The 26,918-nt window shown below is 41.2% G+C and overlaps 1 protein-coding gene across 5 annotated transcripts in view; it reads right to left on the bottom strand.

Annotated features, from left to right (window-relative positions):
• Positions 1–9,107: 9,107 nt before the first annotated feature.
• Positions 9,108–26,918, bottom strand: part of LOC119900716 (voltage-dependent R-type calcium channel subunit alpha-1E) — a 114,073-nt gene continuing 96,262 nt past the window's right edge. For 2 of the 5 annotated variants that reach the window (XM_038715906.1, XM_038715907.1), the window contains exons 23-48: positions 26,681–26,792; positions 26,290–26,419; positions 25,746–25,805; positions 25,413–25,519; positions 25,171–25,182; positions 24,881–24,977; positions 23,429–23,589; positions 22,779–22,916; positions 22,071–22,272; positions 21,362–21,526; positions 20,548–20,658; positions 20,381–20,461; positions 19,987–20,160; positions 19,762–19,853; positions 18,751–18,922; positions 18,409–18,536; positions 17,828–17,924; positions 15,610–15,715; positions 15,400–15,507; positions 15,176–15,276; positions 14,092–14,198; positions 13,726–13,891; positions 13,222–13,350; positions 12,718–12,865; positions 12,142–12,323; positions 9,108–11,942 (exon numbers count right to left, since the gene is read on the bottom strand). In XM_038715906.1, coding sequence (XP_038571834.1) covers positions 11,388–11,942; positions 12,142–12,323; positions 12,718–12,865; positions 13,222–13,350; positions 13,726–13,891; positions 14,092–14,198; positions 15,176–15,276; positions 15,400–15,507; positions 15,610–15,715; positions 17,828–17,924; positions 18,409–18,536; positions 18,751–18,922; positions 19,762–19,853; positions 19,987–20,160; positions 20,381–20,461; positions 20,548–20,658; positions 21,362–21,526; positions 22,071–22,272; positions 22,779–22,916; positions 23,429–23,589; positions 24,881–24,977; positions 25,171–25,182; positions 25,413–25,519; positions 25,746–25,805; positions 26,290–26,419; positions 26,681–26,792 — 3,641 coding nt within the window. In that variant the 3' untranslated portion in view covers positions 9,108–11,387. Of the gene's footprint in view, positions 11,943–12,141; positions 12,324–12,717; positions 12,866–13,221; positions 13,351–13,725; positions 13,892–14,091; positions 14,199–15,175; positions 15,277–15,399; positions 15,508–15,609; positions 15,716–16,958; positions 17,056–17,827; positions 17,925–18,408; positions 18,537–18,750; positions 18,923–19,761; positions 19,854–19,986; positions 20,161–20,380; positions 20,462–20,547; positions 20,659–21,361; positions 21,527–22,070; positions 22,273–22,778; positions 22,917–23,428; positions 23,590–24,880; positions 24,978–25,170; positions 25,183–25,412; positions 25,520–25,745; positions 25,806–26,289; positions 26,420–26,680; positions 26,793–26,918 lie in introns of all 5 variants that reach the window. The other 3 variants (XM_038715908.1, XM_038715905.1, XM_038715904.1) reach the window with 2 other exon arrangements.

The following is a 26,918-nucleotide window of genomic DNA, read 5'->3' as shown; positions in this document are numbered from 1 at the left end:
GTTCATAGAGATTTTAATAGATCAAACCTCTATTAGAAGTAGCATTTGCACTTAATTCATATCAACTGATTAATGTATTATGCATAATTTGCCATTGAACTTCACATTGAGCCCTCCCTCCTCTGTCCTTTTTGTCCAGGGTCAGGAGGGGAGGACTGTGGCCCAGGTGAGGAATGTGACATGAAGATCAGAAGAGCAAGGGGCTACTGCCTGAGCAGTGTTATGTCAGTTGAGGTTGGGGCTTACGGTAAAGGGTGTGTGGCGAGGATGCAAAACTCCTCCCAACAACGACAGGTCTAAAGTGTTGATCTGCAGTCCCAGGCCCCGATGCCAGGGGGTGCTCTCCTGTAGATAACAGTCCAGCCTTGGCCGTCCATGACCCTGTCGCCAGTTCACCTCTTTTCCTTCCTTGGACCACCTTAGATAGGTACTGACCACTGCAGACGATTTTCAAGATGCTCTGACCCAGATGTCTAGCCATCACAATTTGGCCCTTGTTGAGACGCTCAAATCGTTACACTTCCCATTTTTCCTGATTCTAACACATCAACTATGAGGATACACTAGAATCACTTGCTGTCTAACCTACCCCACCCACTGAAATGTGCCATGATAAGGAGATAATCAGTGTCATTCACGCCCCCTTTCAGTTGTCATTAAGTTATTGGTGTTTCGTGTACAGTACTTATACATCACTGCTGGAAGGTGAGAAGTTAAACCAGTGAAGGTCACACCAGGAGGTGTTAAGTTGCTCTTAAAAGCTATTATTTGTCAAATTAGAACATTTGCTTCCCTCAGTGGAAGTATCAAAAGATGAGCTTTGATGGGAAACAAAAGTGCTGTGAAAAACACAGACTTGGTCCTCACAACTTTTGCTGGATTTTCAGTGGAGGGTGTAACATTCAACTTAGGTTTTTAGTAGTTATATTTTCTCATAGAAATAAATCAAAACAGTGAGTTCAACATCAACATCTTTGTTTGGGAACTAAACCAGTTTTAGTGCTTATGTTTTGTGATCTGCAAAGATTATGAGTTTGGCACTCCTCACTTGGACATTTGGTTTCATCATTAAAGTCTTTGGTATCTTTTTGGAAAACATGCCACACCTTTTATAAATCCTACTGTTCAACAGGAGTTGATAAAGCTGAAGACAACTGAATACACTTACTAAAACCCTACATAGATACAGATTTTTCCTATTACACATTCAGTAGTGGATGTTTGTTTGTGGATCATTATGTGTTTGTCTGTGGAGTGTTCTCACTCATAGTGTTATTCCAAGGCACCGATGACCGTGAGTTGAAAAAGCTCATCCCCGTCCTGCCCAAAAACAGCCAATAGCGTCATCTCCTCTGACCGCCGTTGACCCAGACGAAGACGTATCACCACACTCAGCTCATCTGGAAAACTGTCATGTAAATGTTAGCACATTAACTAGTAAATGTACACATCCACACTCTCCCACACACACTCACACATGTGCTCACAGGGACATTTTAACTTAATCATTCAATGGACAAGGACAGTTGTGAGACGAGTAGACAGTATAGATTTTAAACCCATGGTGTGTCAAAGAGAGTCTAAAGACTTTCCTCACAGAGAGACACTTCACATTTGAATGTAAACTTTATCACAAAGCTGACAGATTCAGACGGCATTAGTACACTGTGTGTGTAAACAGTCAAGGTCAAGTTTAACATCAAAGCCCTGCGCTAAATCCTTTCAACCTACACATCACGGAAAGAAAAACTATCCTAGATAAACAAGTTCGCTGCAGTCATGTGTGACCTTGTCCATGAAAATGAAAAATCATCTTTTGTAGTACATGATGCAGCAATCTGTTTGACTTGTCACTACTTAGTTCATTGTTTATGCTAATTTGTGTTGTCTTTTCTTTTTTTGTCAATAAATGTGTAGTGGGTTAAAGAAAACCACATTTAGTTTGATTTACAGTACAAACATTGCAGAGTTAGTGTTTAAATGGTCACGATCCTGTCCTGAGTTCTCTGTGTGCTGTATTTTGAGTCTTGTTTCTCTGTTTTTGGGTTTTGGTTTTTGATATTAAGGTTGGTTTTGCATCTGCATTATAGTGCTGTCATCTGTTCTGTTGAGTTTAGTTCTCTGAGTTTATTGTTTGGTCAGTTCAGTATCTGTTATTTAGTCTGTGTTTTGGTTCCATGTCTTTGTTCCTAGTCCTGTGCCTTAGTTCATGTCTTAGTATTTACTTATAGTTCTTTGTCTGCATTAGTTTAGTTTAGTCTGCTCTGTATTCTGTGTTCTAGTGTTCTCGTTTAGGTTTTGTCTGTTATGATCCCTGTGTTATAGTTGGTCTCTGTTATTGTCTGAAGTTAGATTCTTGTCTGGTATTTTGTAACATGTGTTCTGTCTGTTCCCCTAGTAATCTGCCTGCCTGCTTGTCTCTCTGCCTGTCTCGTTAGTCCTGATTCCTCTCACTTCTGGTTCCTGATTCCTCTCCGCCTGCTCATCAGTCCCTGGTGTTAAATGTTTGCAGTTTCTGTTCAGTTGATGTCTGGTCATTGCAGTGTGTTGTAGTGTGTGCCTGCCTTGCTCTGTATTGTTGTGTCATCCTGTTTCCCTGCGTTTTGTGGATTTTGGAGTTTCTAGTGGATCACCTTATTTTGGATTATGGACTCAGCCACTCTGTAGTAAGTGAGCTCGCTTTGTGTTTAAATAAACGTTTCTGAACTGAACCTCATCTGTGTACTGTGTTTTGGGTCCTCCAACCTGCTCAACCCTACATCCGCTGTGACATGAATTGGAAATCTTACAACATATTACACAAATATTACAAAAAATGATATCCTGCCCAGTAAGTATTTTCTTGTCTGAAGCCACTTAGTTCCTTAACTGTTGGACACTGTACTATGAATAACGATACTGACATTGTCTTTAGTAGATATAGATGTTGATAGAAACTTAGACTAGTTTGGGTTTTGTGTGATGTGGAGTGGCTGAGTGGGCCTTAGATGACACAGCTTCCTGTTGAGAGGTCTGGTTGTGTTGTGGACGTGACTCAACAGAGAGCTGAATACTGTAGCTGCTGGTAGGAACATTGTGGCATTTTGTCCAACTTGATATGCTGGACATCCTCGGCCATCCTCTTCTGTTGTTGAGCCATTGTAATTAGTGGCTGATTGCATGTCCAAGAGCTGCAATAGATCCACTTCTGGAAACACAAGACTTATTATTATTATTATTATAAAATGAAACTAACTGGCATAATTTTGTTGAGTGACAAATACAAGTTAATTATTAGTAAATAGGCTAACTTTATTAAATATACATTAAAAATAGAATGAGCAGATGAACATAAAATCTTATCAGATCATGTATGATCTGTGTTCTTCCTTAAACAAGCCAGTAAGCTTTAGGCCCCATCCACACTACTGCGTTTCCGAATTAAAACGGAGACCTTTTGCTACGTTTGCACCTCCCGTCCAGACGGCAAAAACTAAGACCTAAATCGGAGGTTTAGAAACGCTGCCGACCCTGTTCTGCGTTTCAAAACTCCGGAGGCCGTTTTAGTGAAGACGGGCCAAAACAGAGGACTTCAGAAACGATGACGCAGCCGCTCACGCTCGGCTCTCTGATTGGGTCTTGACCGGGTTTTTGACATGGTATTTATATTAAAATATTATATACAGGTGCAAATAACACTTATCTGCTTACACATGTACTGTGCATGTCGCTGTATTTACTTTGCAACGACTCCCCAGTCTGTTTTCCGCCGCCACACTCCTGTGTTAAATTCAGTAACTCCTTATTGGTGCATGCAAAAAAATAACTTCTTCGTCTGTATTTATTTTTTCTTTCACCAAATCTTCTGTAACCAGGAAGAGACAATCTGCTTCATGTTTAGTGTACCTGAACAGCCAATAGATGTGCGTTTTCAGTCGTTTTAATGTAGACGGAGATCAACTCCAAAACGCAGCTAAAACGCTGGTGTGGACAGAGATCGTATTCGTTTTAATTCTCCGTTTGTAAACTAAAACGGAGTAGTGTGGATGGGGCCTTAGAGAAGATGAGGTCTGTTAGACAGCTAGACTAGACACCTCTGGACAGACTGTTTTCACTTTTGACTTTGGGCTTTTGCAACTTATTGCAACTGTCTGTGGAGAATGGGGAAGGATGTTTAACACCTCATATGGACAAACCACAATAGGATTAAATGTTTTTCTACATGGACTTATTGAATTGGAATTACAAAGTTGTAAATGAAGGTGACAAATTTATTACTTTCTGCAGTAATCAAAACAAATGCAGCACTCATATCAACCTGATGCTACTGACTGATCATGTTGCAATTGATTTTTGACCAGAAGTGGCATGTGGTTAATAAGTAAACATAACATTGACATTAACAGCCAGATGCCATTTCTGACCTGTCATTCACTCAGCAGAATACTGGAAATTTTACATTTTTGACTGAAGTGGATGAGTTATGGTCTCAGTAACAAGACACAACTTGTTCTTATGTGGTGATAATAATAACATACTAACAAAGAGGCACAGTTTCTCATCAGAGTTGCTCAATGTTCCCCTGTATATTACTGCTTTTAGACTGCTGTCAAAAAACTGAATTCACATCAAAATAAAAATAAATTAAATCTGAGCAACATTTTTTTTCGCCACACACAAGCATCAGAAATGTACCTCTTCCTAAGGTTGCTTACCTTACATGCCTGCATGTGTCTACATGTCTTCTAGCCCACCCATAATCATTTGCTTTAGGATGGAGCTGGGGTGTGCTCACTTCCTGAGACAGTGTCAGGTTTCACCATAAGCAAATAGGCTAGAACTCAGCGAACTGAGATCAGAGATGAGCTCGGCATCATGCCCTCAGTAGAGGGCAGAGAAATAACTGACGCTGGAAGAACATCTCAGCTGCCTGAGGGCTGGGTCTACCTGGCATGTCTTCTCACAAACACACTGATGAACTGTTCTGATCTCTCAACAACAAACTAGAATATATGTGAAACACTCACAAAAACACGTAAAAACACACTTTCCGGGGGAGCCATTGGACTAATGGTTTCTTGACAGGGTTTAAAATATTTTGTCTTTTGTTTTTTTAATGTTTTGGAGTACACATGTTGGTATTGACTTTCTAAAGGCCATTATGCCGCTTAGGATGTCATTTAGTATAAGCATATAGCATACAAGATAACACATTTCAACAACTTTAGACATTGCTATTGCTAAGCATACAGTATTCCGATCCTGGTGGCCCAGGAGTTTAAAGGCCACATACTATGCAAAATGCACTTTTTCATGTCTTTTCAACATAAATGTGTGTCCCCGGTGTGTCTAAAGACATCCTCTCATTTTGGGTTTTTCAACACTGAGCTTGAGCTGGAGGTAGTTCAGTATGTCTCGCAGAAAGTGCTTTTAAAGTTATAAAAGAAAATATTTTCTGGTTTTCCCTCTGATGTCCTGTATCTGCTTTGCCTCAACTCTCTGCGATTTACAGAGTTTCGTGATGGACAGATAGCTTTACTGTTTGCTAACACAACGGTAACCGCTAGCTACTGATAAGTATCAGCTATCACAGGATGGGTAATGATATCCAGAGGGTTATTTTTTTCATAAATAGGAGCATAGCCAGACCTAACTCACACGATTCAGCGCTGTGCCAGCTAGATCCTGTCCCTCGGCAGGCTTCCAGAAGTTTGCCAATCGGAAGAAAGTGGGCTTTTAGGGAGGGGGCCTTCATGAGACAGTAGCTAAGATAGAGTGAATAGAGGTGCTGAAGAACGGACAGTATAAGAAATAATGTGTTTTTTGAACATTACAAAACATTTTATAATAAACCCACAAAAGTATGAACCTGAAAATTAGCTTAATATAATTAGCATCACATCCTGCAACACCTCGGCACTCCAGGGACATATGCAAGGATCCTGTTCGTGGACTTTAGCTCGGTTCAACACCATCATCCCGGACATCCTCAGCACCAAACTCACCCAGCTCACTGTGCCAGCCTCCACCTGTCAGGATCACAGACTTCCTGACTGACAGGAGTCAGCAGGTGAGGCTGGGAAACTATTAGCACTGGTGCCCCCCAGGGGTGTGTGCTCTCCCCCCTGCTCTTCTCCCTCTACACCAACGACTGCACCACAGGAGACCCATCTGTCAAACTCCTGAATTCGCTGACGGACACAACGGTCATCGGCCTCATCCGGGACGGTGATGAGACGGCCTACAGAGGGGAGGTTGATCAGCTGGCTCTCTGGTGCGGCCAGAACAACCTTGAGCTTAACACGCTCAAAACTGTGGAGATGATTGTGGACTTCAGGAGGAGCCCCCCCATTCTGCCCCCCATCACCATACCCACAGCCCTGTGTCTGCTGTGGAATCCTTCAGGTTTCTGGGATCCACTACAGTGGGTACGGAAAGTATTCAGACCCCTTTCAATTTTTCACTCTTTGTTTCATTGCAGCCATTTTCCAAAATCAAAAAAGTTCATTTTATTTCTCAGTAATGTACACTCAGCACCCCATCTTGACAGAAAAAACAGAAATGTAGAAATTTTTGCAAATTTATTAAAAAAGAAAAACTGAAATATCACATGGTCAGAAGTATTCAGACCCTTTGCCGTGACACTCATATTTAACTCAGGTGCTGTCTATTTCTTCTGATCATCCTTGAGATGGTTCTACACCTTCATTTGAGTCCAGCTGTGTTTGATTATACTGATTGGACTTGTTTAGGAAAGCCACACACCTGTCTATATAAGACCTTACAGCTCACAGTGCATGTCAGAGCAAATGAGAATCATGAGGTCAAAGGAACTGCCTGAAGAGCTCAGAGACAGAATCGTGGCAAGGCACAGATCTGGCCAAGGTTACAAAAAAATTTCTGCTGCACTTAAGGTTCCTAAGAGCACAGTGGCCTCCATAATCCTCAAATGGAAGACGTTTGGGACGACCAAACCCTTCCTAGATGGCCGTCCGGCCAAACTGAGCTATCGGGGAGAAGAGCCTTGGTGACAGAGGTAAAGAACCCAAAGGTCACTGTGGCTGAGCTCCAGAGATGCAGTCGGGAGATGGGAGAAAGTTGTAGTAAGTCAACCATCACTGCAGCAATCCACCAGTCGGGGCTTTATGGCAGAGTGGCCCGACGGAAGCCTCTCCTCAGTGCAAGACACATGAAAGCCCGCATGGAGTTTGCTAAAAAACGCCTGAAGGACTCCAAGATGGTGATAAATAAGATCCTCTGGTCTGATGAGACCAAGATAGAACTTTTTGGCCTTAATTCTAAGCGGTATGTGTGGAGAAAACCAGGCACTGCTCATCACCTGTCCAATACAGTCTCAACAGTGAAGCATGGTGGTGGCAGCATCATGCTGTGGGGGTGTTTTTCAGCTGCAGGGACAGGACGACTGGTTGCAATCGAGGGAAAGATGAATGTGGCCAAGTACAGGGATATCCTGGACGAAAACCTTTACCGAGTGCTCTGGACCTCAGACTGGGCCGAAGGTTTACCTTCCAACAAGACAATGACCCTAAGCACACCGCTAAAATAACGAAGGATGGCTTCACACAACTCGTGGCTGTTCTGAATGGCCCAGCCAGAGCCCTGACTTAAACCCAATTGAGCATCTCTGGAGAGACCTGAAAATGGCTGTCCACCAACGTTTACCATCCAACCTGACAGAACTGGAGAGGATCTGCAAGGAGGAATGGCAGGGATACCCAAATCCAGATGTGAAAAACTTGTTGCATCTTTCCCAAACGACTCATGGCTGTATTAGATCAAAAGGGTGCTTCTACTAAATACTGAGGAAAGGGTCTGAATACTTATGACCATGTGATATTTCAGTTTTTCTTTTTTAATTTGCAAAAATTTCTACATTTCTGTTTTTTTCTGTCAAGATGGGGTGCTGAGTGTACACTGAGAAATAAAATGAACTTTTTTTGATTTTTGGAAATTGGCTGCAATGAAACAAGAGTGAAAAATTGAAGGGGTCTGAATACTTTCCGTACCCACTGTATATCCCAGGACCTGAAGTGGGCCCAACACTGACACGATCATCAAGAAGGCCCAGCAGAGGGTGTACTTCCTGCGTCAGCTCAAGAAGCTCAACCTGCCTAAGGAGCTGCTGATCCAGTTCTACACAGCCATCATCCAGTCTGTTCTCTGCACCTCCATCACTGTCTGATTTGGATCGGCCACCAAAAAGAACAAGGACAGACTACAACGGACAGTCAGGACTGCAGAAAAAATCATCGGTGCCAACCTGCCCTCCATTCAGGACTTATACATTTCCAGAGTCAGGAAACGGGCAGGAAACATCATTGCAGATCCATCTCACCCTGGACACAACCTGTTCCAACTTCTCCCCTCTGGTAGGGCGCTACAGAGCACTGTACGCCAAAACCAACAGACACAGAAGCAGTTTCTTCCCACAAGCCATCACTCTGATGAACAGCTGATTTCTGACTCACGGTGTCAGGAACAATTCCTGTGCAATAACCCAGTAACTCTGTCTCTAATCAGTCACCTGTTTACTGGTTTCCACTTATTATTTATTTATTCACCATTCTCTATTTCAGTGCTGTTCATACTATGTCATTGTATATACTGTATACCAATACACCTACCTCAGGTCATAGGTCTTATTTATTTTTTCCAGCATCCTTTGCACTATGTTCCATCACACTGTGTACATGTGTACATGTATGCATGTATGCGTATGTGTACCTGTATATCATATCCACCTTCAACATGTACATAATGAGAATAATAGTTTACTCTTGCATCCTTTGCACTCTGATCACTGCACTGTTTGTCAATATGTCTATATTTTTTTGTTCATAGTGTGTATGTTAGTGTTGTCTGTACTGTAGTTTGTGTCTGATTTTATTTTCTTATTATTTTCTTATTGTATTATGGTATTTTTGTACAAGTAAGCACATCGTGAGCAATGTATAATCCTGAGTTGAATTCCTCGTATGTGTACACATACCTGGCAATAAAGCGGATTCTGATTCTGATTCTGATTAGGACCTTTAAGGCGCTGACCATGAACTTTATATATGTTCAATTCTTAATTATTTAAAAGTAATATCAGCCAGTACAGAAAAGACAAGTGATCTCTCTTTAATGGTCCTTTGAACAGATATGTAAACACTTCTTTTGTTAAAGTCTTAGACAGGCATCATGATTCAAATAAAATATAAACAGTGCAACAAATTAAACATGGATTTAGTTTGTACAGTTTATTCTACATATTTACCAGAAAGCTTCTCTATCTATGAAATCCAGGCTTGATGGGGAACTCTTTGGGTGAGTTTCCCCAGGCACAGATTAGGCTGTTCTGTACAGAGAGGGACATCAAGGTTAAGTCCTAGGCTGCACTGCACGTATGATAAACACGGTCCTACAAACTACAGGCTGAAACCTTAACCTAACCTGTGTACTGTATAAATTGAGCCTTGCCGTCGACACACTTCAAAGGAAGTTTCTCTGCTAAAATACATATTTTTCAGCCCAGGACTTTCTGTTTGGGACTCCAACAGATAAGTGTGGCCTCTTCTGGCCTGTGAATCCTCAAACCAGATATGTCCTGTGTTCACATTTCAGAAACATGTCAAACTCAACATATTACATTAACACAACAGCACATGATATAAATATACATCTTAGTAAGGGGGAACAACAAATGGTCGAAAGTTGCGGAGTGTTCAGAGATAGTGACAAGGAATGCATGAACATTTCTCTGCCTGCTGTTTTATAATTACTCTGTTGGTAAAGTGGTTTTAACTCCCATTTAATATTATGGATACATTAAAATTAGAACAATCAGGCAGCTCTAAGACACATCCCTTTCACATTTGTCATTGTCACCATGATCATGCATGTGGAAAATTACTATAACTCTGGAGCACAGAAAATACCGTAGTGCTTGTTTCTACTGACCAAAACATAGGCTTTAGTGTGATAGAAACAATGTGGCAGTTAACATACAGACAAACAATACTGTTTCTGTGATTCCTCTTTTGGAAAAGCATTCATGTTGCATCACATGTAAAAAGGACATTAATTTGTCATATTTTTTGTTTCACCACGTGAAAGAAGGCAACACATCCTGAAGAAGACACGTCCCTGGCTATATATACCAGAAGAAAATGAAGAAAATGGCTTTAGTCACCTTTCTGACACAACATCGACAGTGGATATCGACATCCATTTTCCTTCATGCAGGCTGTCTGTCCTACAGATGGTTGTCCATGAGCAGAGCAGATGCAGACAACAGTGTCTGTGTGAAATCTCCACTGGTCCATTGATATCATGCTGACTGACCTGTAGGGTGAAGAGACAATTCTAGTCCTTCTGATCTTCCTAAGTCTTCGTTTGGAACCCTCGATGAACACGTTTCCAGAAGATTTCAGAATTTAATATATTACAAATTCAATGGACCAGTATCCTGATACAAAACATCTCTTCTTTTGTAATCTGTTCACATCTTTTTCAGCATCTTTTTCACACCACACAGCCAAAATAAACCTGCACTGTGCTGCTCCAGTTGAATGTGCACTGTCAATGTTTTTACATAAAGACAGAAAAATGACTCAACCATCACTAGACACTTTAGGTCTGGAACTTGATTTCCTGTATTGGCTATTCATTGATTGGTGACTGGATAATGCCCATGAACGATGTGGATACTCTTGTTGTAAACAGGAACTGTGTGGAATGGCTGGTTGTCAGTTATGAACTGGCAAAATCCGGCTGAATCAACCCGTTTCATTGCTACTCTTACACCCATGCACAGTAAAGACTAACAGCAACCCTCTCAAATTACCTCAACATAAGAACCAAAAGCTAAAATACATTCATCGTATTACATTTTTACATGCTACCTCTATGTTCACCTACACAAAACACACAGAGGTTTGGACACCTTGGATCGATGTCTCCCCATATTTTGTTCAAATAACAATCAAAACACTAACTTGTGTGGGAAGGCTTGGCAACACTTGGGTTTGCCTGCAGTGATCTGCTTATAGTTAAGCCGGTCTCTGCTGTTCACTTAATTTGGCAAATTTCTCTATTGAGAGCGCGCGCGCACACACACACACACACACACACACCCACATCCACACATATAAACACACCCATGTCCATACATGTAGTCTTCCTCCAGCTACAACAAACACACTCACAAGAACACATTGCTAACAGACAGCACTGCTACTTATCAGTATCCAGATAAATAGCAGTGAAGATCAGTCCTGCCTGTTACACTACTGGTACTGAGAATACAAGTTCTCAGAGCCACATAGGAGCTAAAGCCTTGTGGTGCCAAGTGGACCTTCTCAAATGTGCCCAATCGCTCTGTGCATCCTCGTCATCTCTGGCTTTTAGCAGCGGTCATCCTCGTCTGTGTCACTTGGAAGCTCGCTAGCCCTAGCCGGACTTGCCTGGCCCAAGTGCTTCCGGAAATGCCCGTTGGGAACCTGCCAGGAGTGTCTGAGCTGAGGGGCGGAGCTTATGGCATTGGCCCGTCCCAGGCTGGTTGCAATGGCAGTTTCAAAAGTAAGGGTGTCCTGCCCCTCCCCTGCCTCTCCACCGCTTAAGTCCTCATGGAATGGGAGGTAGGGCTCTGAGATGTAGCGGTGAGGGGAAGGGTGGCTCAGTCCTGAAACCTGACCTCCGGATGACCCCTCACTTGCAGTCAAGGGTCCTCCCTCCTTGTCAGCCCTCCACGAGGTCTCCTTGGAACCACCAGGGCCGTCCTGAGGCTGGGTCGGTCCCTCAGAGGAGCTTGCTGGTGTGGGAGAGGTGTGGGCTTGGCAGACCAGAGGGGAGTAGGAGATGTATGGCCGTGGGCGAGAGGGTGTCTGTGGTAGCTGCCGCCGATTACGAGGAGTACTGGACTCTGAGGCTGAATGGGCAGGGCTGCCTGATGTGTTCACCTACAAATAACACAAGCACAACAGTGAAGAAGAGACTGTTTTCTGCCACAGTTTCAGCTGTTATCCTCCTGCGGGACAGACTGACTACTGCTGGTTTTCTGGTCCCTTGTTCAATTGTACGATACAAACCAGCACAACTTTGGGTCACCAAGGGTGACACTGGTGCTTTAGTGTGTAATTTACCTTGATGTACTCCTACCTGTCTCTGTGAGGTGTGTGTGCGTCCTTCGCTAGGCGAACGGGACTGTCCCCTTTCACATGATGGATCCCGGCTGCGCTCCTCAGAGTTGCAGCGGGATACATCAGGAGACAGAAGGTGGCGCCGTTCCTTAGATCGCCCTCTCTCGTGAGTGCTTGTTTCTCTGTGGTTGATTCTAGGACCTAAGAGGTGTAGATTTCAGTTATAAATATAAATGTAATTTCCATAACCAACTGTCAACAACCAGTGCAAATAGGTATTTTAGGAGAAAAAAAATCTAATTTCAGTTAATCATGCTGTTTCATTTTGGTTGTTATTTCAACATAAATATAAATATAATATAAAGTTAATGTATGTATATAATGAGAACTTTTCACTCAATTCTTCCTGTTTTTACAGCTAAAATGTGTTGATTTGGATGTTAATGCCAACTGTGATTCAAAGGCAGCCAAATTCATGCACAACACCTCCAGGGTGGCAGCAGATACGGTAAACTGACATTTTCAGAATAAAACACTAAAGAATATGAATCAGACTAAAGAAGGTGTTTCAGTAATGCGACATATATTATTTGACCTCTGTAGCTCCTTTGACGAGGCATGTATGTGCCGTCAGGACTGATTCTCTCCAGAGAGTGTTGTTCCTGCCAGAGGCCATTCACACACTGGTCTCCAATGGTGGAGAAGGAGCGCTTCATCAGCTTACTGTCTGCTGACATCCCGGGCTACAGACACATCGAACAACCAGAGGAAGAATCACTTTAGTAACCATGAATGACACCTAGTCAGCAAAAACACACACACTCTCTCATAACCAAACACATAAATAAATTCAAGATTATATACTGTAGTTATAGTTAGACATTATGTGCTGAGCAAACTCTGTTTTAACATGTGTAGACAAATAGTTTCAATCCATTGCAGGTAGGCAAATACAAGAATACTTAATGTACCTCATGTGAATTTTAATTGTTTATTGGTTTTTAAAACACTTTCTAACACATGGTTTATTTTTTATTTATTTTTATTTATTTATAAGGACCGAATATAGGTTTGAATAAAGGTGATTAATCTTCATTACCTGTGGATCAACAGCCAGTCTGGGCATGGAGGACGCTCTGATAGATGCTGTCCGCTGAGGTGATTTAATAACTGTTGGGTCCTGCCTGGCCTGCTGTATCACTCGGTTATACTCCACAACGTCTGGTACCTACACAAATACCACAGAACAAAAAGCAATGGTTTTATCTATGTTTATGTTTTATTTCCTTCCAAATCGCAAGAATCAAACTGAGGACATTTTACTGAGACTGAGCCTCGATAATCTGATAACGGTTTAACAACAAAGTTAATGTATAAACAATTTGTCCCAGTACAGATGTTGCATGTAGTTCTTGAATTATTGTATTATTCTTTTGTAGTAGTAAAACTAGAATAGTTAATAATAGAACAGTCCAGTAGAAAAATAGGTGGCTATTGCCAATAATGAACTTTTGGTTGACCAAATTCACGTGACTGTAATAATGCAGGTTAAATGTGGAGATATCTTAGTTTTCTCAAAACTACAGTACATGTAGTTGGTTACCAGTGTGTGTAAATGATGGTGGTGGTGATGTGGGTGGTGGTATGGATGGTAGGGTGAACGGTAGTCGTCGTCCTCATCCTCTTTCTCCTCCCTGGAGCGAGACAGCGGCTGCAGGAACATCTCTTGTGGAGAGATGGGGCTGAGGGCCACAAAACCTCCTCTGGTGCTGAAGGTGCACACGCAGACACAGAAAGGCCAACTGCATTACATACCCACATATACATTTGTTTATCATTCTTGATGACGATGAAGTAATTGAACTGAAAAGTCAGTGGTCAGATTCGAGACTACAGAATTTTTTTTTAAATATTCCAACCAGCATAAATAACCAAAAACCAATATCAATAAATTAAGTTGAATATTTACAGAGCAGATCCAGCACTATGCCGGAGGAATGAAAGGGATTTGGCATTGCATAGGATTTCTTGAGGCAGAGAGGAGGCGTCCATACGCTGGAACATAGGAGCATGTTTCTATGGGGAGACAAACACACAGGTGGAGATGGGAAATTAAAACAGGCCTTGAAGACTTCCTAGAATTACAACATGCACATTTCCAGCAAAATGTCACTGAAAGAATCAATAAAATGATTGTAGATGGCCAGTTGGTAATACAGCTCACATCAAATTTTGGATGATAATGCTGTCTCTTCAGTTTGTTAATCAGTGGTGTTCAGTAACTAAACTTAAGTACAAATTAGAGGTATTTGTACCTCAGGCTGCGATTCTTACTGCTGAATCTTTAATAGATGCAAGCATATAGGCCTGGGGCTGACTGTGAAAGTATCAGGCATGTTTGTCTTATAATAAGCTGTTGATGATAATTATTATTATTATCAACAGCTGCTGACCTTTCTTTTCTCTGTGAGAGGGAAGAATTTAGAAAGTTGCATGGCGCTGTGGAGAGCCCCCAGCTGCAGTAGTGCATGGATCAAGCGTAATATTCAATAATCTTCCCTACATTTATTTTACAGCTTTAGGTTCGGGTTACTTTACTTTTACACTCAAAACATGTGAGAGAGTTTAAAAATATAATGTTTATGTTAAGCCTTATGAAGAGGTCACTTTGGGCTCTGGGCAATTGTGACAACATTTCTCATTGTTTTCAGAATTTTTTTATTGATTAATGAAGAGAATTATCAGTAGATTAATCCATAATAATAATAATCAAAATAGATCAACCTCAACCAACAATTAATGCATGAGTAATAATAAAAATAGTGATAAGCATAACACACACAGGGGTCATTTTTCCTTCTGATTTGAGAACCTTTACTTTAAAAAGAATAATACAAATAAACTTTGCAAAATTGAAATTGCAAAATAATGAAAACAGATTCATGCAATAAAAATAACGAACACCAATGGCTGCTCAAACATTTGTCACAATACACCTAAAAAAAATTAAACAACTATGAGAAGATAAAACGAATGATTATGAAAAAAGGTACCTGCTCTTCCAGTTGCTGTCGGAGCTTCTTGGCCTTGCTCTGCTTGTAGTAGTCCATGATCATCATGGCGGCATAGATCTTGCCAATGGTCATGTCACTGGCTGAAAACAAAAAGTAAATTATCAAATGAAATACCATTTACTACTACTACTATGATAGCAAAAATTGATATCTGTATTTGCTTTGATATATAAATTAGTGTACTGGCGGATTGCAAATGTCACCTTTGTGAATGGGAACCAGCAGGTCTAATGTCTTCTGAGAGAGATGGGGCCAGATGACACTAATCTCCTTCTGCAGGTCCAGGTCCATCTGATTTCGATCCTCCCCTCCTGGAGATAAAAACAAGCCCCAAATATTATAGGTAATAAATTAAACAAGTTTTACATCACAGTAAATGTGTGTGTATGTAAGGTTTTGACATTCGATCTAACCTCTGGCTATCTTGACATCCAGGGCAGTGCGGATGAGGGCCATGAGGGTGGAGGTGAAGTGAACGGACATGTCCTCGTCCACAGGCATGTTCATCAGGACTAGTCTCTGATGTCAGCAGAGATATAGTAGTCAGTCATAGTCAGTCACAGCCCAGCACGCCAACAAACAACAAATCACATGAATGAATGAATGAATGAATGAATAGTTTAGATTTGACATTTTGGACATAGCCAGGAATGCCATCGTGTTACTCTATTATAAACAACATTTGCATTCAGTTCAGATAAATTCAGATCAGAAGAAATACGCCCAGCTGGAACATTTTAAATTAGCTTGCCTACTCACCCATAAATCTCTTACAAAGATGATTAGATAATTAAATTATAATTTCAAGGCGTTCTATAACGTTTCTGGGCACCAGTACAAAATAAACTGCAAGTTTCTACTTCAATCACAATTTCATAGTTTGTCTTATTTAAATGAAATGAAGTAGACTACACTGATACAGAAGGATGGAGGGGACAACCAGGTAAGTATTTACCATATCTTGTTTTGAGACACAAGATGCAGTAATTACTTAGTGATCAAGATTGAGAAGTTATAAGAAGGACTATTTTTTCTGGGATCAGGAAATAACTATTTTGTAATCTAAAAACAATAAAAAAAACAACCTGAGGTCACAAAATAAATACAAACAAAAGACTCAATTAATTATTAATTTCACTTGCCCTCTCCTGTCCTTCTGCAAATGGAGGTCTAAATAGTATGTGCTGCTTATTTGACTTTAGATAAAACACTGCAGAAAATAGTGTTCATCTGTGATGGAGCGTGCTTGCAGGCTCACAAACTCACACACACACACACACACACACACAAACAACACTTAGAGTACATTACATATTACACACAAATGTAACATGGGGCTGTGACAGGAGGCACATGCAGACAGGCATATGTAGGAAACAGAAAAGTAAGTATGAAAGACATGAGAACATCTGACAGCAGATTTCTACTACCGACAACATTTAGCATGTAGATGTTTGACAACTTTTTGATTAATGTTCTCTAACTGGCTTAGAAAAATAAACTCCACCAAGCCTCTTTCATCAGATAACAGCAAACAGATAATGACGTCTTATTTTGTCTGCCAAGATGCAAAGCAAAGCAGGCAAATCATTACTGTAGCGCTAATCAATCAACTTCATCAAGCAACACTGCATCATATAATCAACAGAAAAAAATGCCTTGCTCTTCCAATGTATGACACATAAAATGAGCTTTTACAGTGCTTGTCCTCGTTGATTAAAAAATGAAGGCAGTGCCTGTTCGTCTCTAGTGTTTAGTCTACCTTATATGCCACCTTGGAGGGGCATTTCTTGCCCAGGCCTAGAGGTGGCGACATGTTGGTCAACATCTCATACATGTCAGTGTAATGGATACGACCACTGGGAGTGCCAGGTAGCCATGAAGATGGGAATGGGAAAGGGGGGAAAGGAGGGAGAAGGAGAGGAGAAGGAAGGGAGAGTGATGATGTTGGAGGTGGAGGAGAAATTGAACAATGGTGGAGGATTTGAGGGTGTGTTCCCGAGGGATGGAGGAGGAAAAGAGCACAAGAGGGGGCGGAGGGTAAAAGAGAGGAACAGGAATGGAGGAGATACAAAAGAAAGGATTATTCCAAGGCATCACGCAGGAGGAAAGAGTAAAGTAGGATAAATAAAACAGATTGTATTCTTTCTATGCTGCCATCAGTGCATAGAAATCTGGGAAAGGAAACAACCTAGGACAGGATGAGCAAAGGAATGACAGCCTCACTTGATCTGGTACAAATATCTAATACTTACATTGTGTATCATTCTATGCAAGAGAGTACTAAAAACATCTTTAAACCAGATCCAAAAGGTAGAAAGAGACAGGCTTCCCCCAAATTGCTCCACAACTGCATCAAAAGCAAGATTTAAGCATTTTTTTGATAAAAAGTGCTTTGATAAAATTTAAATTACACTTGAGAGATGAGGGATGTCCTGTGCCTTAGTACCCTGAGAGTGGAGTATCGTCATTCTCTGGCCTGAGTAACACACCCCTAAAGGTCAAGCAGGGTGGTGACAGCCAGTGAAGGGAGGGAAAGGAGGGATAGAAGGAAGTCAGGAAGGATCCCACAGAAAAGAGGCTGAGGTAGGGTGGGGTGGGGGGGTTGTTGTTGACATGGGGGAACCAAACCTTGCATGCCACCCTGTGTGGACAGTTCTTTCCAAAGCCCAGGGGAGGTGAGATAGTGCGTACAACTTTGTACATCTCCTTATAGTGGATCCTACCACTGGAAAGAACATACATGTCTTTAGTTGTGTGTCATTACAGCCTTGTAGTCCACAAGAAGGGTGAATGAGGCCTAAATGGAGGTTCTGTCCTCTTGTCCTCAAAAGAGCAGTTTTTTATTTTTTAAATGAACACATAAAAGTACTTAATAATTTTCTGTAGGCTGGTGAAGTTATTTGGGAATGATTTTCACAAGCTGTCGTCATTTATCTCTGTTGTAGCTAGTTCAGATGCTGTTAAACAGGCCTGAAAGACACCCCAAACTTGCTTTTTACATTAGAAACAGTGTCAACTGAAGTAGATGTGGATTAAGAAGAGCACCTCTTGTGTATCATGGAGTTGACTTCTGTCTGTCTGTTTCTATTTCACAGCATGACAGTAGAATAAATCATTTAACATTGAACATGAAAACTGTAGCATTTGGATGTGCACAGCTGCACTGCTGATAAAATGTAGGTGTGGCATAAAGACAGAGAGACACTGACCAGGCGGCACGGTCATACTCCCCCCAGATCCGGACAAACTCATCCAGGTGGTGTGGACCCAAGATGGACGAGTCTCTTGTCAGATACTCAAAGTTATCCATGATCACAGCCACAAATAGGTTCAGCATCTAGACAAAAGACAAGCAGCCAAAGAAGGAGAAGCCATGACATTTATTTTTATGAGGGCAGAGGGTGCTAGATAACATGAGACAGTGAATTAGCAAAATATGACATGTCAAGTTTATGCCCTTGAGAGAGTTTCTTACACCAGGTTAAAAATATTAAAACAGGTATCGTTGTTATAAAGAGGAATATATCAAACTCCAGTTTTCCCTTTCATACCAGGAAAGAGCTGAAAAAGATGAATGAGACAAAGTAGAAATAGGCAAAGTCGGAGCCACAGCCACCCTCCTGGTCAGACGTCGGTGCCGGGGAAAGAGAGGGGTCCTGCTCACACTTCTGTCCCCCCAGACACGACAACATAATCTCCTGCCAAGATTCCCCTGTGGCACTCCTGGACACACACACACACACACATTACACAAGACCAGGGGGAGGAGGGGGTTGGTTAGGACTCGAGCAGTACAACTCACACTTTATTCACAGTTACATCTGCCATCTGGAAGGTGCAATCAAAGCATCAAGACTCGCACCACAAGGCAGCTTTTAGATGCTCCAAATGTCAAAGCTATAGTTGTGGAGTCTAATGTATACATTTAGATACATTGTATGTATGCAATCGTGCTAACCTTTGTAAAAACATGTAAATGTTTTATACTTTTTATTTTAATTACAAGCTTGATGCATATAGCAAGTTCTTCAGCCATGTGTAATTTTATGGATTTCTGAAGGCCAGAGCCAAAGGGATATGACTTCTATTACATTTACATGAACAGATTTCTTCTCAGTTCATGAGAACGAACTTGGAATTTAAAATGGAGAAATAAGCACAATATCAACACTCAACACCTAGATCTAGATAGTCATTTCATTATTTGACCCACTCCGCTCTGTAAAACTCTCAAAGAGTCTGCAAAGCTATTTGCTAAGGAGGTAAGTGGTACACTGCAGCATCTATCACCTCTTGACACTGAGTAGCCTCTTGGGTACCTAGAAAGCACAGCCTTACTACTGTAACCTAGCAACATTATTCAGACTACATTAAGGAAATGTGTTATTTAGCGACCCAAATGTGTCAAATCATGTGTAGTTTGGATCACTGATGCAGTGTTGATTAAGTTTCAGTGTTTGGATCGTTTGGATTGTGGAATAGATTGTGTCTTTGTTGATCTGAATACATAAAGTCCAAAGCTATACCCAAAGAACTGGACTAAAGATCTCAAGGTATCCTACCTGAATAACAGCATCAGAGCACCAGAGAAGGTCTTGAAGTTGTTGTGCTGGGTAATGTGAGTCTTGTCATTCAGCTTAATGTTCCCAAACACCTGATTCACACAGATATACAGGTAGGACATGACATAAACACTGCCACTGGTAAGGATTTACCATAAAACAACAAATGTGGTAAAGTAGCATATTAAACATCATCTCCACAGAGACTGTGTCTGTCTTCCTAACCTGCATTCCAATGATGGCGTAGATGAAGAAGAGCATGGCGATGAGCAGGCAGACATAGGGCAAAGCCTTGAAGGACTGGACAAAGGTCCACAGAAGAATTCGGATGGTGTAACCTTGTCTCAGCAGTTTGATCAGACGAGCTGCTCGGAACAGCTTCAAGAAACTCATGTCAGACTGGCATAAGGACACAGGAGAGGGGAGGGAAACTGTTTACTGGTGGTGCTGAGGGATGTCAGCTTGTCGGAATAAATTCACAAAAATACTTTTTGTGAATTCATTCCTGTGTACAACTTTTTTTTCCCCTCACAAAGGGGAAGAGAGTGTACCTTTGTGAGTCACAAAGGTACACTCTCTTTCAGTGCCTGTTGGTGCTTAATCATGTTTTTCTTATTACCTGCAAGTCTACCACGTTCTCTGTGATGCTGCCCAAAACAGTGATAAAGTCAAAAATGTTCCATGTGTCTCGAAAGTAGTTCTGTAACAACAGGAAATATGCTTTGAGTAATTTCAAAAGGGGATCTTGAATTCACATTCAGGCTGTGTGTTGCTCTTTTCTCTCACCAGAAAGCCGAAGGCCATGATCTTGAGGACACACTCAATGGAAAAGAGAACAGTGAAAGCTGTGTTCAGGTGCTTCAGTACGATCTCATATGCTGGCGGGGCAGAGTAATACTGAAAATAGAAAGGGGGCAGGGGTTAAAATGCTTAATTTGCGGTACGTGTAGGATAAAAAAGTGGAATATTCTTTCCGTCATGCATAATCTCATGATACCAGTCTTAAATCAGTGTGAACTTCAGCCATGCACCCTGCAGATCTACAGGTTGATGGAAGATTCCTCCAGACCCATAAATAGTCCCTCAGTCTCTGCACCTCTCATCTGTCGCACTATAAAAGGAGTCATTCCTCTGGGGGCGGCAGCCACAGTTAATGAGGTCATGCTAAATAGCAGCCCCTGGACATTATAGATCAATATTTAATACAGGCTGAGTCACCCCGCGTCTGACTGTCTGTCTGTCTGAGCAACCAGCACATCCCATGAAATGGCCAGTTCAGGAAATAAATAGTGGTGAGAGAGGGGTGGTTCTCCTAAAACAGTAACATCCATTTCTACACATCCATGTTTCTAGCTAGGAGTGACACATCTTTGTTTATTTTAAAACCAAAGTGTTAACAACAAATTCATGACAGAATAGGTTGCTGAGAAGCAACACAAGGTTTGCTTTTCCTATCAGCAAACAAGGTTATGTGGAAAAAAGCATGTCAAGACAGATGTAGGTAATGGTAGAACCTGTCACACCAGTTGTCCTCTCAATCGCATTGTACTAAAATGAACTGTTGTGCTGTTTTTGTCTTTTCTCTCTTCATTTTCTTCACCTTCATCATCAGTACAATGGTGTTGAGTGCGATCATGGCCAGGACGGTGTACTCAAAAGAGGGTGACACCACAAAATGCCACAGACGGTACTGGAACGTGTGCCGATTCTGGGGCATGTAACGAGTCAGGGGCTTGGCACTGATGGCAAAGTCTATGCACGCCCTCTGAAATACAAAGAACAGGAGAAAGCGAAAAAGAAGAAGAATGAAACGGCAAATGTAGTCTAACTATCCACCTTGTTTTAATGACAGGGTTCTTTGTTTTTACTTCTTTTACGTTTGCTTTAAACTCTGAAGGAATAAATGGATACTTCCTACAGGAGCATTTGTCAATTTAAAGTATAGAGACAGAGAAGGGGAGACAAATGGGGAAGAAAAAGGTGTGACCAATTTAAGTGTAAAAAAACCCACATTGCTAAACAAAAATTGCTCATTACACAGAAGCAAAAATTCTAGAAAAGAGCATCCTTTAAAAGCAGAATACTCACTCCCTACTGTGACAAGACCAGCCAACATCATCCTAGTGAGCCTATTAAATTCCACCTTGCTGAACAGATCACAAGTTTGCACCTATACTGATGTATGCATCTCTCAGTGTTACCTGAACAAGGAACACTGATGTTCCACTTCATCTGAGAGCCACAGATAAGAGAAAAGACAGAGACGGTGAAAGTGTTTCGTTGTCGTTCTTTTATCCATCTCTCCTCACCTCATTCTTTTCCAAGCTGCACTCCTCCATCATCTTATCCCCCTGTTCCTGGAAGGTGATGATAATGAGCGCCACGAAGATGTTGACGAAGAAGAAAGGAAAGACAACAAAGTAGATGACGTAGAAGATAGACATCTCCATCCTGTTGCCGTGGCTCGGACCTCTGTCCTCCTCTGTCACATCTACGGAGTGCTGTAGAACCCTGGAAGAGGAGAGACACAATGCTCAGTAATGCTAATGCCAATGCTAGTAAAAGGTTGTGCAGCTGAAAAACATTTTAAAAGTGGTAAAAATAAAGTTAAGTGATGTGTTACAGCAGCTATAAGTTTGGGCGGAAACCTTTTGGAAGTAGTTGTTCACTGGGGTGGGGAACAAATGTCAATTTGCCATTTGGAAGAGGATATTGTTTTGATTAATCTCCACAGAAGCAGTCAATTAACAAGGGCTGGAACAGTACAAACCCACAAGCGCTGTCAGTGAAATACTGATGTAACCTTATTGTGAATAATGAATGCTGAAGTCTTTAAGTTAATCACATATATTATATTTTCTTCACCAAATGTCAGATTTGACCATTACCAAAGAACAAGCCAGATGTTAAAAGGTTATAATGCTCATAAAAGGCTAATGAGCCCTCAAAGAATGGGCAATGATATGAATTTCCTCATCCAACAAGAGAATTAGCACCGATTCAAGTCAGACACTCACTGAGGCCATCCCTCTCCAGTGGACACAGTGAAGAGTGTGAGCAGAGCCCAGATGACGTTGTCGTAGTGAAACTCGTGCCTCTTCCAGTCTCTTCTCTTCAACTCTTTTTTATCCTTTCCGTAGTCAATGTAGTAACCCCTGGAGGAGAAGGAGGTGACCAGGTATACCAAAAAAAGTTAGGTGAGAAAGGTAAGAAATCGTAAGAATCACAATTTGAGAGGTTGGTCAGTGTTTAGATTAAGGAGGACATTGCACCAAAAAAGAGAAGAGTTTCTTTGCAACCGTTTTATTTTCCAAATTTGTTGGGGGGGGGGGGGTTGTACGCTCCTGGGCATTATCAAAATATCATTCAAAGTTGTGGGTTGCTTTGATAAGATATCTAAGATAATTTTTATTTTATTTTCATACTCATGTTTTTTGTATTGTGCGCTCAAGGGAATATCAATCAAACTGGTGTTGGTTTATTCATTTTAAGAATGGCTTGTATCTGTTTTTGCAAACTAACGTTTACATTGTGCCTGAGACAAATAACCAATCAAAAAAGGAATAAATGACTGAAGGATGGAAGAACTGAAGGAAGGAAGAAAAGTATGAAAGATAAATAAAAGGAGAGGAAAAAGGAGGGAGAAACAGAAAAAAGTGAGTCTTACTGGCAGTCCTTCTCTGTGTCCTTCGAACTGTCGGTGCAGTAGAAAAACTTCCCCTTGAAGAGCTGTACAGCAATGACGGCAAAGATGAACATAAAAAGCTTATAGACAATCAGGATGTTGAAGACGTTTTTCAGAGACGTCACCACACAGTCAAACACCGCCTAGAAGAGAGAGACAGGAGATGAAAAACATGCGGTGAGATCAGGGAAAGACATTTCATTTTCAGTATATTTGCTGATGCACAAACTGTCTATTTATTTATTTAGTCAAATTTCACACCATATGTCAAGAGACAACTGAGATTTGAGTCAACCTACAACCTACTGTACTCTGGTTTTCTGACAACATAGCCCATGGATGGATTGATTTTCAACTTTTAATGTCTCAGATGTTGAAGACACCAACATGAAATAAGCTTTCAAATACAGCTTGTTGGATATTTACAGGCATGTACTGAAATCCACTGTCTGGAAGGTAATTAATGAGTAAAAATGTCCAGAGGTTTCTACTTTATATGTTAAAGCATATATCTTCACTCCCTCTCCCAGTGAATAGAATAAGCTGTGCATGGTATTAGTCGCAATCCCAAGATGACTACCTGTTACCACACTCAGACAGTCCTCCAGCTGCTTCTCAGGCTGGCTAATTCCCTGCTTTCACTTTTAGCCCTCCCCTTTCCTTTCTTAATGCCTGTTCTCTTTAGTTCTCCTGTCTGCTAATCATCTTCCTTTTCCTCTTTCTGCCTCCTCTCCTGATCAGTTTCCATTTACTATTTCTTTTTCCACAGAGGAGTGTATTTGGTGCCTTAAATTTTTTTCAAGAATCATCCACCTGTGTATATATGAGCTTTTATACTATGTCCTCCTCCTCTCCTTGATTTCTCCCTGTAGACAAACTACGTGTGAGGTCTGGGGATCCCAGCCCTGACAACATGTCTTCATGCCCCGGTGCTCACAGTTTGTCACCTCACTATTTATCACCTCACCTGTCTACTCGTTCTTTCATTGATACCACGTCTGCAGCATACAGTATCTTTAGGCTTATAGCTTATGTTTCTATCAGTGTGTGAGTGTGGTCGCTCATTTGTAAAGGTAGATACTGTACTTGTAAGCCTACTAATTCAGAAACATACACACAATAAAACAATATTACAAAAGGATGGAAAGGATGGAAAGACAGACGTGTGTGCTATACTTGAAGGCCAAGTATGAAGTTCCTGGTTTGAGATTGGACTAAATGTAGCCACGATGGATGTTTGCTTTGGTGAAAATATTACCCAATACGTCTTTTAACCAAAACTACTCATATAGCATATTGAACAAGTGGTGTCACCTCTTTGTAATATTTAACCTTTTATTAATTAGTTCATAATAAGAGATATTAAGAGATATTGACAGAAATATAGAAAATATGGAAACATAACCAATATTTCAAAGATAGAGCATCTCTGACCTTGAGTTTAGGAAGTCGCTTGATAGTCTTCAGTGGTCTGAGGACACGCAACACTCTCAGAGATTTGATGGTTTTAATGTCCCGTCCTTTGTTATTTCTGTGCAGAAAGATAGACAGTGTGAGCAGCATGCCATTGCAAGATAGTAAATATTTTTTCGTAAAGTTTTTCCCAACTTATCCATCGTTACAGTATATTTACTGACATGTTCTACTTATGTTGCACTACTTATGTTTGCACAGTTAACGATGGTATTTGTTCTAAGAAAGGAAGACTGTTTAGTTTTTTTTACCCCATCACATTGCTGGTGGTCAATCCCACAGGGGCATCATCCACAGACGGAGACAAACAGGAAAGAGGGACATGTATATCAACAGTTATAATGTTATAAACAAAATGGAAGAGATGACTACATGAAGTGAAACAACATTTACAGCAGAAAAGGCTAATTAACAGATGATTTAAAGATCAGAGAGGATGTTTGGACATATGATTAGTCTATGTGATTAATTAAAAATAAATCATGTGACTGACGAGAGGGCGAAGGCCACCAATGCTCCCACCACGACGATAAAGTCTAGGATGTTCCACAGGTCTCTGAAGTAGGAGCCATCATGGAGGATCAGACCCTGGTCAATCATCTGAAGACAAGATGTGCAATGAAAAATGTGCTTCTCCAGAATGGAGTCAACTATGTACTTATATCTTTTTAGGCATTTAAAGTTTCAGTGTAATTTTAAATAGAATCAGGCTCCTGAAGAAGTTGAATTAAATAAGCATTGTTAAGTTATCTATCCCAAATCCTTTGCCAAAGTGGCAAGGAGAACATAGAGCAGAACATATAATCATCTTTACACAGTAACTCACCTTTATAATCATTTCAAATGTGAAGACTCCAGTGAACACATAATCAAAATACCGCAGAACCTGCAATGAGTGTGACAGTCAAAGAGAGATCAGAAAATCAGATCCAGCGTGGATATAACACAGAAAATTCTTCTACTTGTTGCATTGATTTCATTCAATTTAGGACTATTTTATTTCACAGACTTTCATCTTGTGGTTTAGTATGAAACAGTCCATGGTGATTCAACCCAGGATAATTCCTCCCATGAACAAGCAGCCTTATTGTTTCCCTCACTCATCAGCGGTTTAACTGCCCACCATTAAGTCACATTAGCGGCCTTTTGCAAAACAATTTAAGGAAATGGTTTTCTTGTTTCTTTATGGCACTTTTGCTGCTTAGGTGAAGTGAGCTATTAGACCCAAGGCAGAGATAAAAAAGGATTGAAACTGTATCACAGGAGTTAACAGAGTGGTTCAGGAGAATATTCTGGCTTCTATTAAGTCATTAATGTTACAGCTATCCCTGTCTGACAGATGATATATACATGAATGTGAACACACAAACCTTATTCCAGTCAGAGGAGGTGGCTACAGGGTCCTCAGCAGCCAGCGCTATACTACTAGCAGCTATGACCAGCAGGATGGACATTTCAAAGTACCTGAGGTTCACCATGTAGTGACATGCTTGACGCACCCTGAGGGAGAGCAGATGGTAGAGTGAAGATGTGATACGGTGGTCAGGTACCACGTCTACTAAGAGTAAGACTGTGCAGGCTTAGGCTGGCTGAAATTGAATGGCAGCAGGATGGTGTGCAACAAACTGAAACTAAAAAGATTAAACTCTGAACGTGGTGAAAATGTCCCAGCGGTGGCCATTTATTCCAAGTACATGTCATGATTGGAGCACCACCATTACCACTATTTTAAATAAACACACTCCTATAGGGAGAACTTACGGGTTGTCAGGTTTGAAGATGAACATGCTGTCTGGAGTCACAATGTTGAAAGGCTTTGTGTCCTCTGCCTCCTCCTTCTCTGACTTACAGGTTTCAGGGTCCTTACTGTTGACTGGAGAAGGTTAGGAGAAGAAGAAGGTGAGGTAAGGACAGGTGTGAGGACGAGAAGGGAAGGGTGGTGATGAGAAGATGCTACAGTGGATCCAAACAATTAAGGAGGGCCCACAAAGCCACCTTA

This window comes from Micropterus salmoides, unplaced genomic scaffold, assembly GCF_014851395.1.
Source record: "Micropterus salmoides isolate LMB-PRFRI ecotype aquatic unplaced genomic scaffold, ASM1485139v1 Ms_hic_scaffold_13, whole genome shotgun sequence".
NCBI classification, from domain to species: Eukaryota; Metazoa; Chordata; class Actinopteri; order Centrarchiformes; family Centrarchidae; genus Micropterus; species Micropterus salmoides.
This window is presented reverse-complemented; position numbering and strand designations above follow the sequence as displayed.